Source organism: Anopheles arabiensis, chromosome 2, assembly GCF_016920715.1.
Source record: "Anopheles arabiensis isolate DONGOLA chromosome 2, AaraD3, whole genome shotgun sequence".
Lineage (NCBI taxonomy): Eukaryota > Metazoa > Arthropoda > Insecta > Diptera > Culicidae > Anopheles > Anopheles arabiensis.
In genome coordinates, this window is record NC_053517.1 from 82,578,382 (window position 1) to 82,597,044 (window position 18,663).

The 18,663-nt window shown below is 41.4% G+C and overlaps 1 protein-coding gene across 1 annotated transcript in view; it reads right to left on the minus strand.

Annotated features, from left to right (window-relative positions):
• Positions 1-15,223, minus strand: part of LOC120893399 (fibrillin-2-like) — a 99,820-nt gene extending 84,597 nt beyond the window's left edge. Inside the window, exon 1 of the mRNA XM_040295244.1 lies at positions 14,409-15,223. Within this exon, the coding sequence (XP_040151178.1) occupies positions 14,409-14,493 (85 nt within the window). The 5' untranslated portion in view covers positions 14,494-15,223. The remainder of the gene's footprint in view (positions 1-14,408) is intronic.
• Positions 15,224-18,663: the final 3,440 nt, after the last annotated feature.

Genomic DNA, 18,663 nt, shown 5'->3' on the forward strand with positions numbered 1-18,663 from the left:
TATTTAACGATTCTTAGTATCGAAACTCTCGAAATGATCACGATTTCTTATCGGGAACAAAAATGAAATTGCTCGTTATGCGAGATTTGACTCGTTAAGAGAGGTATTTGAAGAGCATTTAGATTTGCTCGTTATGCGAAAAACTCGTTATAAGGGGCACTCGTTATGAGGAGTTGCACTGTAGTTGAACAGAAAAAAAACTAAACAATTTTACGCCTCATTCGATTACAAAGCAAAAGATTGTCAAAATTTTGAACGTTTTTTAAAATAAAAAAAATTTGTAAAAGATATGCTGGGGAATAATAAATGTACGAGAGGACTAACAGATTGAGAGCAGAAATATCATCTGTAGAGGTAGCATTAATCAAACCGCCGAAAACCCTTCATGCAAGAGTAAGACTATAAATCAATTCAAGGTTCTTCAAAACATAAAAAAGACAAATCTCATGTTTGGTGCATTTTCTGCTTATTTTATTTACTACTGAGCCAATAAAATAAGATAAAAATCTTTCTTTCGATGATAGGCTATGATTTCGATAATACTGAGCGATGATTTGTCCTGCTAATTAAAACACAATTTTGAGTAACTTATCACTTACAAATCAGTAACTTATCACTTGCTGCAAAAATACAATAAAATTAAAGAAACAAAATCAAAAGTAGATGGTCGATTAACAGAAAGTTGTTTTTTTTCATTCTTCTTTTTTACCAAACATCGAAAATAAGAGACAAATACACATTCACACGTAGCCATATATAAAATGCTTAAAGCATCATATGGATCCGTAAAAACTCATTTCATATTCCGGCGCCTCGTGCTGTGTGCATCACGGTCGAGTTTGTTCCCCCTTCCAAACCCCCCTCCCAGCTCGATTGCACTCGGCCCGAGTGCAGCAGCAATACCAATAGCTGGCTTCCATTTCAAACACCACACACTGGGATGAGAATGCTGCTGCCATCGTTGGTCCAAAATGGACATATCATTCCAAACACACGCCACTCGCTCCAAGCAACAAAGCAACAAAAAAACGTTACACATTTTGGCCCTTTTCTCCTTCTCCTACATCTCACCTGCACCCTGACCCACTCCACAAAGCTGACCGGCCGCAAGGCACAGTTTTATTGAAGCGCACCATACCGCCCGCACCGTCTACGCGCATTAATGCGGCACGCACCGGGAGACACGGGGGGAAAAGAAACACCCTCCCACCGGGAAGGAAAACATTCCACCGCCCCAACGCAGTATAATTTCATGCTGTGCGTGTTGCGGTACCGGGAGCAGCATCCATAGCCGGCGCCCACCTACACCTACACGCGCACAAACTGCAGCGCCGCAGACAACGCGCAGAGTAGAAGCGAGCGAGCGACGCGCGGAAAACGGCAAAGGCAAAACAAATGCTCACACTTGTGTGACAGACGGACGGTCCATTTGTAGCACCTTTTGGGCTGAAATCGAAATCGTGACTTGTGCGTCTTATTTTGTTCGGGATGGGTGGGTGTAGTGGATTGGTGTGGGGAACCTGCTGGGAGAGATTTTCGGCGTGCCCAAGGCGAAGATCATCTTACCCGTCCGTGTTCGCTCGGGTTCGTGATTTGTTTCTTTCTTCGATTGTTTATGTAGCTACTGCCGTAAGTTGCACCGCGTCACCGTTTTCTAATCGATTGGTGTATTGTTTTGCCGTTGGCTTGAGTGGCATTGGAAGGGAAGAGATACAAAGGAGAGGAGAAGGAGAAGAGCCGCAGGGGTAAGGGGAAGCATTAATCGTTTGCTTTCGGGTCGAGTTTGCTGCTATTGTGATCGACATGACTTTGAGATATTGATACTTTGGTTATTGATGTTTTGGTTGATTTGGGAGGCAACTGCAACAACATGGTATGGCAATACGAACGTAAGACAAACAATTCTGCTCAATTGCGTATTCATTTATGTTTATTTGTGCAGCAAATTATGCTACAGTTAATTTTACTAATTGGATAATTACGTCCAGTCATGTTATTAGCAGTCCATGTGCTACGGCTCAAGCCCCAAACATACCTAGTCTGCTATACGTAAGACACTTCTGCGATGAGTAAACCAACAACGTTATTGAAAACTAAGGCCAGTGATTTAAGCAGACTTAGTCCTACAGCTTATGCGCTGGTCAGGTGGTACAGTTGAAGTCTGTCTCGTACGTTTTAACAACATGTCCGTCATGGGTTCAAGCCCCGAATTGACCGTGGCCACATAGGACTAACTATCCTGCTATGAGTAATCAATAAGTCACTGAAAGCCAAGCCCTTTAGTGGTACTGGCTAGGCCTTGGATGATAACAGTTGTTGTGCCAAAGAAGTAGAAGTCCTACAACGGTTATTGATTGTGCCAAATAAAAGTGGGAAGCATCGCTACACTAAATAGGGAAGTTTATCTTTTGCTCAATTGTCTCAAATGGACAATCAAATGGACGGAAGATCTCTATCTCAATATCTTAAAATCTTTTTTTTAATATCTTTAGAGTTGCTTGGTTCATTTTACAGATGCAATAGGTACCGTTGGTCAAAGGTGAACAAACGTTATTCGTCGTCTTTTGGCTTCTGTTCGTTTAGGGCCCAATTCCCCACCTTACAAATCATTGTTCATAGCTTTTGATCAATCAGAAATAACATGTTGAGACACTAGTATTTTGGTTGTGCTTGTGTATGATCATCATCCAATCATTCAATTTGTACAGCTTTATTTGTACTTTACAATTTCCAGGCTAACTTGAATCATGTTGGTACATACAATCAAGATCTATTAAGGAGAACAAGTCGATGCAAAGCCCGTTGCTAGGTTGCCATTTTCAGCTCGCTTTTGACAGTTTCATGAAAAAGTGTTTACAAAAAAACGGCTAAAAGTTAACGTGGAAAAGTGGACGAATTTACTATTAGGAAGATTATATTGGTTAAATTTCTTGCGGTCAATCACTTCTGGAGAATAAAGGAGAACTAATTGCAGTTTACTCTGTATACAGTTAACCTCATTGCTTGCCATTCAGTAACCACGAATCACTACCGTTTGCAACGGTCATGCTGGAAGAATGAAAAGCTTAACAGGCATAAAACAGCACTTTACATGTTCCAACTGGGTAACAGAAGTCCTATTTACATTCATTTTAACAAAGAGAGTGAAATGAAACATCGAATCGGCACACAAAAGTACAATATGCATACCGTCTTCTGCTTATAACCCGGCGTCGAATGATAAAAGAGATCCTCGGATTGTATCAGCCATGCAATATTCTAACTGGATTCTAGTTCTAGTAATATTCTAATAGAAAATGAGTGCAAAATGTTGAACAAAATTCTTACTCACTCCATAACAACGTCCATCGCTCAACATAAACAATGTTCAATTTAACTGTCAAAATTTTCCCATGGCTTTCTGTCAATTTACTCTAAACGCTTCGACCTGTTCTCTTTCAAAGACTTTGCATACAATGTCAAATTATCAAAAACCGCGTATCTCCGACAAATCTTTGTAAATGGAAAACAAACTGTGTTACGAACAGGGATGTACCAAATTGGGTATTTTCAAATCCGGGAAAAACCAAAGGTAACGAAAACGGCATTTTCCCAGGTAGATTGGGTTTTTTCAATCGCGCAACACCGAGTTTTTGCATATTGGATGTAATTGGCATCTATGATATGGCTACGATGGTACGGTTTTCAACGGAAATTTGATGTGAGAGCGGATATTTTGACCAACATTATATATAACTATAACTCCTAGCAGAAAGCACTTAAACACTTGTATTAGTGATGGGCGGTTCAACTCAAACCTACCGGGTCGGAGCAATCCGTAAGCGACCCAGAATCGGACGGATTCAGTAAATGCAAATGTGCATAAGCGACTCCAGCCCGTTGGTGCAGCGAGTTAAAAAATAGGTGTTGAATCATATTCTCGTTCGCAGAATAACATTCATTAAATATTTAGATAGAGAGACCATGTGTTTGCCTAAAATGCATATAAGAATATGGAAAAGTCTGGTTTATAGAGACTTTACAAAAATATTTCTTATATCAGTGAAAAAAATATTAAAAATTCCATTAAATCAAAAATACCCAATAATTACCCGGGTAAAAACGAAAGAGATAAAACCCGGTAAAAATCTAAAAAATAAATATCGGGTAAAAAGGTATATATCCCACGGAACATCACTGGTTACGAATGATGACCAGTTCGTTGACTGTCAATGTTTCGATTAATGAGTCATAATGACTAGCCTCGGAGTTTTAGTGTCAACATGAATTTCTAGCAATTTTGTCAAAAATAATTAAAATAACAGCGTTGGATATACATCAGTCTTGAATTTGTGAACCCTTTAGTTTTACACAATAAATAACAAAAAATCGCTCTGTAAAATAAAAAACTCAATCTCTTTAACAGTTTAATATTAATTTCCAAACCCAAACTCATCCAATAAACATGCTAACCATTTAAAAGGCCCAATAGCCATTACGCTTTAGTGTAGTGTCCCCATTTACTAAATGACGCCATAACAATCCACTCCGCAGTCCACTTTCTCGCGCACGTTCTCTATGGCACACACCCTACGCTACAGTTAGGGGCACCAAGTTTGCTCTGTGCATTGTCCTTTCAATAACCTGCAGAGCGGGATTTTTTTTTATTTTAATTCGTAAACGACACTGACAGCAATGAAAATGGTGTGTGAAAATTTCATTATCATGATGTTTGTCCAACCGAATCTGATGTCATCCTTCCTTTTATAGGTTTTTTGTTTTCTTTTCGGTCCATTATTTTCCTTTTTCCGCGCAATGTACCGCGCGACTTCGTAAAATGCAAAACTGCGCGACAAAGAGACCGGCCGAATACACTGTACGAATTATTAATTTTTCACCCAACCTGATCCTGTGTCCTCTCCTCCTGTTCTAGTAGAACGCGGGAGCAAAGAAAAGCAACAACACGAAACACGACCTGGCGAACATTTATGATTTTTGTGACATCCGGACAGCGACGCGACCTGTTCCTGTCGCGCTCACTTCCCTCGCAAAGTTCACCTCATCCCGCATCCGCGGCAGCTCTGCATAATCTAGCAATTTTCCATCATTCGACTGCACTTATGTCAAGCTACTTCGCTTCCACCTCGAAATGGGCTGCTGCTGCATTGGATGTGGTTCACTTCCGCAACGAAAAAAAGAAGACGGATTTTTCATTCCAAATGAAAGCAAACGCTCATCCGCGGGGCAAAGCTTCACTTTGTTTTTAAAATCGCTGCCCTTCTCCCGCACTAAACGTGATTGCCGAGGAGAAGTGCAACAAAAGAGATCTGCTGTTTGAAGGTTTTTTGTTCATCAAGAGCATTCCAGCAAAATACACTCACGCGGACAAACTGCTGCACGTTGCTACGGATCTAGCTTGCCGGGAGAGATATCCCTCGCAGTATGAACTCCTGCACAGCAACAGAATTTCAAGCTCAAGCTTATTGTACAAGTGGCTTTTTTTTATTTGGAAAAAATGTGTTTCTTTTTTATTGCTTTACACACTAAAGCTTACTGAAAAATAAAACAGATCTCAAACCCATTACGAAACGCCCCGCCCGGTGCCAAAATACTTCGGCTTTACATGCAAAAAAGTGGATTTTTTTGGTTTTTTTTAACTTCCCCACACAAAAAAGCTCCCCTCACTCTGTTTGAAAAGCTTCTCCGTATCCTGTGCTGGCGCAAAAAAGAAGAAACAAACCACAATGGTTGGAGCGAGGAATTCGGCGGTGGTTAGGGTGAACATGAATAAGTCATAAGCCTTCATAGAGTGGAAAGCGTATTTAATTACTACCCCCTGTCCGGTCGCTGTCCCGCCGTGAACGTGATGCAAAGAATTACTCTCTCTCTCTCTCTCCCTCACTCGTCTCGTCGCTCAAAACTGAACATGAAGAATTCCGAGAACGTACGAGTGAGGTGAAAATGTGGCGAACAATAGACCGCACAGCCCCGGTGAGAGTGGGAAAAACGGCAGGCGGAAAGGATCACGTAAATGGGGAAATCAACTAAGGATGCAGCATCTTCCGAATTGCTGTTTTATTTTTCTTCCTTTAGTTTGTAAGTTTTTCCTTATTTTTTGTTTCTGTGTGCTCCAAACAGGAAGCGTTTTGTGCATCGAAACAACCGGCTGGGATGATGACCGTTTAAGCTGGCTGATGCCGACGAATAAACGGCGCCCGGTGAGCCCCTGGAAAGCCATTCCCGGCATGACAAGATGGTACATCCTTGTCCATGGGGAGGTTTTCCTCTTTTCCCGGAAATGCTCGACCCACCGACCGACCGACCGATTCATCAGCGGTTACTGCACAGCGCGCCATGCCAACCGTGTCTGTTGTTTTGCATGACAAGTGCATGCATCATTTGCCCGGGCCCGGTATGTTGTGCTGCACCGGCGAGGTTGCTTCCTTTTTGAATTTCGCTTCCTGCTTTGCCTTTTGCATATGTCCCGCATACTCTCCCGCCCAAACCATCAACCAAACAGGCAGCAAAAGTGGTACCGACAAAACAAATCCGCGAAGGAAACTCATTTTTCAACGGATAAACCCCTATTTATTATATGTAAATTAAAACCACATTTAATTGCCACATGGTGGGAAAGCAGTAGCAATGGCAAAGCCGTGCCTCGCCACTGCACCCGACAGCAACGACTATAAACGCATCGTAATGAGTCGGGCCCGTTACACAATACAAATGGTCGGTTGTAGAGGCAAAGAAATATGCTCTCCTGTAAGGGGGGCTTCGGATGCGGAACAGAGGTTCCGCATTTTTTCTTGTCCGGATATCCGGCCCAACCGGTGACCAGCAGGAGCGCCGTATTTATGTGTAGGCGTGGTACATGTATTTCGTTTCAAGTTTCTATTCTCCGTTTTTGTTTCCGGAAGCAAAGGCCTTCCGGTGAGGCTTTGGTTTGTGGGAGAGCATGAACCATTGCTTCTAGTGGATGTTATGAACCCGACTGCACCCTTTGCAATTTCGCACTACATTTTCCTTGCTTGCTGTGAGTGGTTTTGTTTCTTGCTTTGCATTTTCCACTAAACAAAGCTTCCCTACATTAGCCGCTCGTTGTAAGCCTCTCGCTCTATGGGTGAGCTATAATGTACAGTTTTTTTTGCAATTAGTTTAAGCAGGTAAAGTAACTGTAACTTCCTGGCGCACACGGTACGCCTTTCCGCGAAGCTCTAAGGTGAATAAATCTCTTCTTGTCAGCGTGTAAAGCTTTCAAGAGGAAGTAAAGCACTAAGAGAGTACCTGAAACGTTGCCGACGCTCAGTGTGCTACATTTTTGTTGTGTACTAATGAAGCTTAAAGTAACACTATTAATTTACTGTGTCAGGTTAGTTTAGTCGATCTAAGCGTGCAGTCTGAGAGTTGGAAATGGAAAAAGCTACATTTTAGCGTTGCCTTTCATTTGAGGATCTGCAGGCATTTTGACAAATTTTGGTTCGTTTTTCAAACTTTGCATTTGCTGGGAAACGTGTTTTTGCAGCTGCAAGATCTACTAAGCAAATGAAATAGAAATAGTGGCTCCCTCTTGCGGAATTCTAAGAACTGCTACCAATCCTAGAACCCTATCAAAGTATTTTTTTTTCTTTTTTGAGTTTCACAACCATTCTGAAGTTTCTTAGGCAGGTTTCTTGGTACCAACTCGCACGACTCAACAACATGTCCGTCATTGGTTCAAGCCCCAAATGGACCGTGCCGCCAAACGTAGGACTGACTATCCTGCTATGGGGAGTAATCCATAAGTCACTGAAAGCCAACCTCACATGTAGTACAGGCAGGCCTTGACCGACAACGGTTGTTGAGTCGAAAGAATAAGAAAAAGAAAAGTTTCTGATTTATTTATTCTTAAATCAATGAGCAATTGCTGAATCTAGAATAATAGAATTTGCATAAAAATCTGCCTTTTCAAAATAGCCATTAGAGCTACAAAGATATCCGAGAGTTTTTTTAGAAAATGTTTTCAATATTTTTGAATTCATTGCACCAATTTTCGACTCTTAGCTAAATTATATTGAGTAAACTATAGAACTGATAAAAAAATGAGAAACTCAAAAAACCTAAAGTAAATTTTAAAAAATCCCTTTAAAATCCCTGTATCAAAATCCGTATTGCATAGTCTATTATTCTATAAACATGCAAGCAGCAATATGAACAATCAATACATTGTTACTGTTATAGAAATAAGTGTTAGCACAGTCTTTCCAGAACATAAGGTTAAAAACGATCATGGAACATGGTGATCGCTGGATCACCACAACTTCCAAAAATGGAACAAAAATTGTAGTTGATAACGAGACAGTAACCAGAAGCCCTAGAACCAGACCAGTAGGTCAAGTCAAAAGATAGATGAGGACCAAGACTAGTAAAAGAGAAGACGGCTATTCTATAATAATAGAATTGATACTTATCCTACCTATGATTAGCATCTGCAACGTCACACAAAAAACCTACCAACTTAATTAAGACATATTACATATTACATATTACAGAGAGATACCGACTAAACCAACTTCCTCGTCCTAGTGCCTTGGTCAAATATTGAGAAAATTGTCCAATCTCCTCACGTTAAAATTGCCAAGCGTTAGTGCTGTTTCAATCGTGAAAGAAAATTGCTCATGATTAAGCGAATGCACTTAATTGCTTATCATTACTACACACATTGTACCTTATCTATCATCATCTCATAAATCACCCTCATTAATGCTCATACTCTGTAACGCATAAAAAATCACTAACACAAAAATCTACCACCGTTACTAGCCACCAAAAAAAAATTGCACAAAATCCCCCTACTAAGCCGTATTTACAAATTATCCTCATTGTTTGGCTTTGGCTGCGTTGAAAAATTACCATGATTAACGAAAGCAAAACTACAACACGCAGGCCGATAATGTTAATATACAAACGGACACAAACGCTCTCCCCAAATAAATCTCCATCAAACCGGTGTGATGGAACATCCCAGCACCATTTCCACACAGATTTCTATACCCTCTTGCGCTTGTACGACACAAAGGTACACACACGCACACCCCCGTTGGCTTGGAGCGATTTTTTTAAGCTTTTTAATCCCAATTTCCATTCTCAATTGGTAGTAAAACCCCTGAAATGCCCTTTGGACATTAAGGGGCCCGACTAAGGCGGGTGGCGGGAGAAAAACAGGACAAATATGGGAAAAGTAAACTCAGTGGAAAAAGGGAAAGCGTAATCAACGAAAGAAGGAAAAAAAAACCCTCTACCAAGACATCTTCAAACCACCACTCACCAACGGGCGCCAAGCGGATCAGGTGCCGCTGGGCAAAAAAGTGGCCCCGGCGCACATAAATTACGGCGAGAGATAAAACTTCAACTTTAATGGAATACGCGTCCGTTTGCATCTTGCCTCTGGAGAGGAATGCAACCAGCAGAAAAAAAAACAAAAAACAAGTCCCTCCAGACGGACACCACCTGAGCGAGGAAGAATTAAGATTTGTCGAAACGGTCGCCGCTTACCTGGCCGGTGGCTGCAATGAACACAGTTTAATGTTCCATCATGTATCTTCATCATTTGCGATTAAGCACAGCACGAGCGAGCAAACCCAAGACGGTGTGTAAACGCAAACAAGGACGGTTAGTCCTTTTTTTTGGCTGTGCATACTGCCCTCTAACTGCCAATTTGCTCAAGTTCATTCCGGGCTACTGTTTACAAGGTCCGACTTGATCCTTCCAAAACGCTGCACATCTACACATCCCGGTCGATGGACAAACAGCAGGCAAACATTGCAATATTTATTCATTTTAATTCACATTTCCCTCCACGTAAATCACATTGCTCCGGACGCGGAACAAATATTGGCACAACATTTTCCGGTTCAGTGCCTTCAAGGAAGGTGCAACCGTGCTACGCGGAGAATTGTAGGAAAGAAATATCGCCCCGTCCAACCACTTGGCTGACGGTGGTGATCGGTGCCGCAAAAAGTAAAGCAAGTGGACAACCGAAATATGTTTCCATACTTCACACACGGCCCCTCAAACCGGCCGATAAGTATCCTGCTCCACAAACACACACATGTATTAACAACGATAACCCGGCACCACTCACCACGCTCCAAAAAAAAGGTCGGCTCAAAGTATCACGCAGCATTTCTGAGGCCGTGGAAAAGCGTACGGTTGACCTGCAGGCTGGAGAAAAATATGACCATTGGAAAGTAGCCCGGCCCGCCGTCGAACGTTCGTGGAAGCAGTGGCAAAAGCACTGCTAATAATATATCGAATTCCTGTCGCAAGCTTATACCGACGGGGACCCGCCATGCTTTGACCACTTTCCAGCGAACAGCAGCTTACAAAGGATAGATACAATTCAACCAACAAAAAAAAGAAAAGTCCTTCAAACATACCGGGAACTGTCATCGTTCGTTGGTAATTCCTGCTATGAAAAATGGGTTTTCTTCGCTATCCGACGATCAGCGGCGAGTGGCAGAGGCTCAGAAATAGCGAAAAGCAGCGAGTACAAACGGCATATCGGCGTATCGGCGGCACGGACAGAAAGGAGTTGGTTTTGTGATTTTTCCGGGAAAAATGGTTTAAATGGGTATTTCCTTTTCTTCAGGTTTCTCCTTTTTTTTTCTTTTTGCTTCGTGCGCCCCTCATCGATTGGGCTCGTGGGACTTGTGCGGCTGGTGGCCATTAAAAAAACAGAAACTTGAACGTGTATCATGAACCTTTCCCTGTGCTGAACCGGAACCTTTTAAGGTTGAACCTTTGGCGAAGAAGGAGGAAAAACAGGAAGCCCCCGATTGGCCGATTGGTTGACCATCGCACGCTGGACACGTACACTTGTACCAACAAGTTTCGCTTAACTCTCGAAAAACCCTCGTACGACCTTCGCCCTAGTTATGTTGGCAAACGAAGAGAAGCACAACACTCCTGGGAAGCAAACATAGTAGCAAATGGTATTTTAGAAAATTAACCATTATTGTTACTGCATGTGAAAGCTATCGGCGTGGTCGGCGTGGTGCAAAGCTGAACCTGCCTGTGGGGAATGTGGCGATATTACACACTTTCTTTGCGAAAGTGTTGCTACTTCCGTCTTCGCTCGATGGAGCAAATGATGTGGAAAATGAAAACAAACACACACAAAAAAACTAACCGAACCGAACGTTACACATGTTGGGATCGAATTGTGAGTATTATGGTTGGTGTGGTCCGATTCTAGCGAATCGATTGATATTTCAACAAAGTTGTAACGGGGAACAGAGCAGCAAAGACTTACACAGGAAGGTCTAGCGTACGGCAAAAAGGGATACAAGCTGGCGAATATTTTTCACTTTTAGCGGCACTGTGTTGTTTCTCATTGGTTCCAATGGGTTTGACCATTTTTTCGTGCTGTTTCGTTGAATAAATACACGGTTCTGTACGGTTTGGAACCCATTCCCTATGTTTGTCTAATTCAAGTCTTACTGTACATTTCTAACAAATTTACAAAAAAAAACGAAGATTGAAATGTTTTAACAGCATGTTTTGTAGTTTAAAGGAAAATTATTTTTAATTCAATACTACTGTACTGTAAGGAATTATTATTTAATTCATTTAAACGATGCTAACAGATTTTTTTTAACAGTTAACAGATTTTTTGGAGAACGTATTAATAATGAGTCATTAAATGTAATTATCATGCAATGTTTCTCTTTATTCTCTCGTAGTACAGTCGTCAACTCGTACGACTTAACAACATGCCCGTCATGGGTTCGATCCCCAAATAGACCGTGCCGCCATACGTAGGATTGACTATCCTGCTATGGGGGGAAATCAATTAGTCACTGAAAGCCAAAGCCCACTAGTGGTACAGGCAGGCCTTGACCGACAACGGTTGTTGAGCTAAAGAAGAAGAAGAAGAAGTTTCTCTTTAGAAACTAAAATTAACTGGAAGTACAGTAGGTAACACCCAAATAATGCCGTTTTACTGATTTTGCCAAATTATGCCGTACTTATACTGATGCTAATTTTCGTGCTTTTTTGGAAAACTAGGATAAGATAAGGCAGATATCTTAGTTATATTGATATCTTCGAAATAGATGTATGATGTAAGTCTGGAAAATAATGTACTGCGAATTTACAGGAAACGAATTACAGTAGCGTAGCAAGGAAAACTAAGTCAAATTGCCATACTGGATTCATGAGTGTTTGATCAATTGAGTTTATTCACAGTAAGTTATTGTGATAATGGTATTTTATTGAAAAAAAAAAATACATCGTTATTTCTTGTTCTCACTCTCGTTCTCCACATTCTTTTGATTATAAGCTTCTCAATGTATCTCTGCTTCGTGTTACGTCTATTCGTGACCTTGGGGTTACACTTGATTGCCAGTTAAATTTCAAGCAACAGTTGGAGGAAGTAATAACTAAAGCAAATTAAACTCTGGGATTCATACTCTGGGTTTCATCTGAGTTTAGAGATCTTTCCTGTTTAATAACTCTTTACTGTAGTCTAGTTCGTCCAATTTTGGAATATGCTAGTATTGTATGGGGTCCTTCTAGTATTGAGGCATGCTCTAGATCAGAAAATGTTGAAAGACACTTCACTAGGGTTGCATTTCGTCGTATTCGTCTATGAAACGCGATTACAATTGTTTAATTTGCAATTACTAAGCCAACGACGTCATATGAGTCAAGCTTGTTTCATTGGCGAGTTACTTTCTTACTAACTTGACGCTTCTGATTTGCTTGCCTCTATTTGCCTATATGTACCATGCCGTGCCCTCCGTCACCGTCCTCCTTTAGATGTGGAAACACGACATACATTATATGGTCATAATGATCCTTTTCTGTCCCGTCTCAAATAGTTTAAGTACTATCATGATCTCTTTGACTTTAACTCTTCGTTAAATGCTTTCCGCTCTCGTGCCCTTTCCTTTCAACCATCTTCCTGATTTCTGTGCATACTTCGCTCTTGAAAAAAATTAAGGTGCGCTTAGGAAATTACAACATTTCAGGACATAGTTTAGTTTTCATGAGCAAACCAGTAGTGCCACTGGTATTCTCAAACTACATAAAAATAATGAGATGTGTTAGGTTTGGTCGATAAATATAGCAATCAAAAAACTTATAATGGAAACTTAGGACACTTTTTGTGTGAGCAAAAAGAATAGAATTAAATCAAAATTGTAAGTCTAACATGCGAACAGGCTACAAAGGTGTAAAAAAAGGAAAATTTAAGTGCATCATCAAGTTTTGTTAATAAACCGCTGTAAGATCGATTTAAAATTGCATCATAATCTCGCGTTCTGATGACTTTGCAACTTTCCTAACGTATTTAAATATAATGTCGGGAATATCGTACAAATCCATTCTATTTTTAAACCTTTTTTCATGTAATAAAATCGAAAACTTAATCGTAAAACATATCGTCCATTTTATTCAAATTCTCCCAAAGTGTTAGGAGGAGAACAAATTGGATCACACATCGGATTGATTGGTTGCTTTGTTTTAACTGTCTCGCATTCAAATCATTTACTGCACCCAACCAGTCAACCAGACAACTCAACTGATTGGGCAACAATTGGGACTATTTTTAGCCTAATAACAATAATTGCCGACAGGTGGCACCAAGAGCAGAGCCTCAAGGTATTGAGTGCAAGCAGATCTCTAGGCAATCGAGTGCATTTACGAGTGGGTAGCCATCAAACAAGGAATGCTTGTATGGCGACGCGTCAAGTAATTACTGAGCTAATGTGTGTATCGGGCGGTTCTCTCCGCGCAAAGGATTGACAATTTTCATTTTACGATAGAAATGCACAAGAAGCACACAAAAAACCCTCATCGATCGGCCCATAAATGTCAATCAGTTGAACGGAAAAAAAAACGGGAAAAACACTTACTCACTAAACCCATCGGCGAATTCGATTACTCGCGTAAGAAATTGAACTCAACCTCGCCCCCCGTCCCTTTATTAGGTATCCCCCGGTGGTGCTACCGGCTCACCTCGGTCGAACTCTGGCGCGGACGCGATAATTACGCTACGACCGCGCTCGTTCTCGAGCGGAAAGAATTTACGAGCGCATGAAACTGAAGAGCACGCTGCAACACAAATTCGAGGCTGCCCTTCGAACCACAGCTGTCCGATTTTCCCGACAAACGTTGGAAAAAAGAGGGGAAAAAACCGGGAACGAATGTGAAAAGAAACTCCCTTTCCATTTCAGCTAACAGTTTGCACCGCTGCACTTTCACACGCGCCAGACGAACATGGGGACGAGACTTGTACGGTATGCTGGCCCACTCAGAAGCACCGCGATGGTGATGATGATGATGATGATGACGATGATGGTGTACTAATGGTCAATTTTCACTGCTACAAACGTTTCTATTCCTGCGCGGTTTATGTTAGCTGAGCCACAATCAATTGCACTTACCGGCCATTGCCATTGCTGCTGCCATGGCAACCATTGCTACGGTCCAGCGCGGCAGACGACTCCTTCGCTGCCTGGAAGCCATCATTGATTTTTGGTTGCAGACGGGGCTTTAGGAATTTTCACTGCTCCATAAACATGAACCACGGAGCGACCGCAAAAGCTACACGGACACGGAAAACACTTTAACGAGAAACACACGCACACAACACGGAAGGGAACACGGGCAGACGACACACACACACGATTTAATGCACGCACTACCGGGGCTAGATCAAAACTATGGAGCACTTGATCGAATGGCTTTCACAATTTCCTGTAAGAGGACAATCCTGCTAGTCTACACTGTCCATTAAGAATTAAAATTAAAATTGAGCTACTGTAGACTATTTTAGCTTAAATCACTCAGCAATTGCTAAGATTAGTCACTGACAGCTGCAATCCGTTCGGGTGGAGCAGTAAGCTTTTTGTTAATTAATTAGCAATGTTAATTATTAAGTGGAATGTTAATTAGCTTTGCTGGGCGCGTTTTATTTTCGCAACTAGCATGTCTGCAAATTCCATCAACTGGTGCCGATGTTTTTTTTTCTTTTTTCAACTATTCGCACAATCGCCTGTTCCGTTTTGTCGGAATTATTCCACCAGATGATGCTGACGGATGACCGCTACCCCACGAGCATCTCTAAGCATAATCGCACATTATCCGTCAAAGTGATCTTCTTTCTTTCGAACACACGCACGCACGCACACACAGTATCACGACCGCTTGCGGAAGTACCAAGCGAGCCAGAACAGAACCGATCAACCGATCACGATCACGCACTGACGATGACTGACCGGGAAACGGTGACCGAGCGGAACATTTGTATATAGTGTCGTCTTGGTCGTCGCCGTCGTCGTTTGTAGTCACCCTCCGCCTCTGGGTGGCTGCGGCGGATGACAAGATCAGCCCTCCGCGGCGGCACGAATCTGGCCGAAATGACATTCACCGCGGGTGAGGGAGAGCGAAAAGCAGTGCGTGTGTGTGTGTCTGCGTGCGTTTATCTGTGGTTCCAAGAGGTGGGTGGGGGTTTTGGGGTGGAAGGGTTCGATCGAATGTGATCTTTCTCGCTCGTCGGAGTCGCTCGGGAAATCGTGGGCGAGATGCGTTCGCCGGGGCGGGGGTTTTGGTGTCTAATGCGCCGAAAACTTAAGTCTCTCCCCTTGCCGCCATGTGCTGAAACGTCGTTTGTACCAAGATGCCACCCCGCACAAGTACAAGTAGCATGGATTAGGCACTCGAACGATTAGTCTAATATGATTTGGGCTCGAGATCGAGTACTCTCGCGATTGGGCACTGGTTGGTGTTCGATCTTGATCTTGGTGTGTGGTATTTGGGAAGGAAAGTGTGAAATAATTATCATTATTATGATTTGTTTGCAATTGAAGGTGCTAGTGGTACATCATCTGGTTTATTTTATAAAATATTACGCCTTTTTCGGACACATTTACGAGCTTTGGAAAAAGATTTATGATAGGTCGTTGAGATTTTTTAACAAATGTGTTTATCATGGCTCATCCATCAATTGCTTAACGCTAGTCTGTGAGCGGGTATATTGCTTCAAGCGAAATGATTTGTTGCAAAGAGGAAGAGGGGGTCTTCAACTATGTTAAATAACATTAAACAGATTATTCAAAAGTTTAAATTCTTGTTTTGAACATTGTTTTTTAATTAAACAAATGAAAACGCCTCAATTATCTTTTATCTTTTAAGTGATGTATAGATGCCCTACATCATAATCTTGTATAATAATTAGCATTAAGGCAGTAATTATTATTATTACAACAAGATATAACAGAGAAGAGCAGTTTTCATATCAGCGACAGTGTGTTAGATCAGAGCACAGTACACGATTTCCATAATATAGGACTTTGAATACACTCAATGAGACAGGACTTTTCAGCTATTTGGATAGTTGTTAGGTTGTTGCTCTAGTGCTGGACGTTCATTTGAAGGCAAAGATCAATATTACAGATGTGCAGATATAATCGAGATGGTCTGAATTCAACTCTGCATGAAGACTTGTTATGACTCGCTCGTAACTCAATACTTCTACTTCTAATGTCTGCCAGCGAAAAACTCCCAAAATATCACAAAATGATAAGTCGCTAATAGGCACTGCATATAGATATCTGTAATTAATTTGTAACGATTGTAAAAAGATCGAATGAAACATCCGAATTTCAATACCTGTTCTACTGAAATTTAACTCACTGAAAAAAAAAAAATCACAACTCTTGGCTAAATAATATTTCCTTAAAACCTCAACATGCTGATTTTTTAAACTAAAGATGATCACAGATGCAAAAGGGGCCTAGAGAGTGGCAATTATATAGTAGGAAATACGTCTGGATTAACATATTATTTGAATAAGAGTATATAAAGGTGTCCAATACGGTGATTTTCAGCTTTATATTTGTTCTTAGAAGGGTCTTAAGAGCTGTCAAATCCTGTATTACCAACATCATGACATTATGATGACAATTTGCTTGCGAGCGGGAGTAGGATTTCTTAGGTTCTTATTTTCGTCTTTCGAGTCTGAAGCAGATGCTGTTTGCGTAGTGATTGACTAGCTCATGTCGATATGCAGTGCTAGACATATCCCAGATATTTTAGCAAACTATCTCTGAATTGTACACATAGTTTCCTAGTTCCCAAGGTTTTAGTGCAAGACGAAATGCTTCTCAGTCTTTAAACATTCAATGGATATAGCCATCGTCAACCTGGACACAAATACATTCAATAAGTCCAAAAGTGATTCACAAGGTTCGCTTTTCGACGGATGCCGCTATTCTCAGCTACGAAAGTCACTTTAATTTGTTAGGTTTAGAATCCTTCGAAGTGAAACGCTCGCAAGCGCGTGTCCAATTCATCAGACACATACTCGATGGTCATATCGTTGCTCCCACTCTTCTGGCGCAGATCGGCCTATACGCTCCTTCACGAAATATAAGGTCGCGTAGCGCTTTAAGCGTTGTTCCTCGTCGTACTACGTTTGGTTCTATCGAGTATGTTCGCGCTTTTAATAGTAGCACAGATCCTCCCCATCCCTGATTATAGTCCTCTTCCTGAAACTCTTCCTCCTCATTCCCACTTCTTCATTTTCTTCTTTTCCTGTTATTATTTCTAATCTTATCCTCCTTTTTATTAGTTTCTTATTTTTAATTGAAACTCTGTTTTTCGTACTGTCGAGCCTAAATTTTCTTTCGTCTTATCAGCGTCTACTTAGAGGTTTTCTAAGGAATTGGGAATCAGGTTTGGTTAAGTTAGGGATTAGTTAGGTGTAGGAAAACCAGTTTGAATATACTTGAGTTGAATTGAATTGAATTTAATTGAATAATATTGGCATACATAAGGGCATTTCAACGCGCTTTGTGCTCTGGAATGCAAGCATAAGCTTAAAGCTCAAAAGAGTTCATTTTCAAGAAAGTCTGGTCGAACAGAAGGTTTCTAAACAGAATGCAGTATTAATTCAAACTCTAACAAGTATATTAATGCAAAGACAACTCAACATCTGCTCAACATCGCCAAACAACGCCTCGGAACTGTCTCTACAAGCCTAATTCTCCATGCGACCATAAACATATGCTCTTGATGCGGCATTCAGCTGAACCAGCAACAGATCATCAAGATTATCGCGCACAAATGAACCGCTTAAAGCGTGCGCAGACGATCCATTCATAAGGTACCACGCGTTACAAGCGGCAAAGGGTAGATCAAGATACCTTCCATCCCACCCCGCCCTAGCGGTAGTAGTGCTCTGAGAATGCAGAGCCGCGTGGCTCGTAAACATGCGCGCCTAATGGGATGACAAAATTGAATCAAAGGCATATTTTATGAGGAGATAGAAAATTATGTCGCCCCGGGACGTGATGGGTACACGCTTTATGGGGAACACCACGGGCGCCGATCGTCGTAACTGAATGCTAGTTTTTTCCCGAAATGATATCACATTACACACACCGCATGCTGAAGTTACTTCTCAGCGCTCAGCGAACATGCTGGGTGTGTTTAGGGATGAGCCGTTTCCAGAACAAGGTAGGGTTGTATGTGCGTGTGTTCTAAAGCTCGTGAAAGCTTGCCTGGGCGGGAAATGGTACGAAATTTATCGTAGTTGAGTTTGATTTAGATGCTGGAGCTAAGATTTGTTATTTCAATTACATTTTATTCTTTTGCATGGAAACTAAAACCAATCTTTGTGTCACTTGTTTCGTGGGA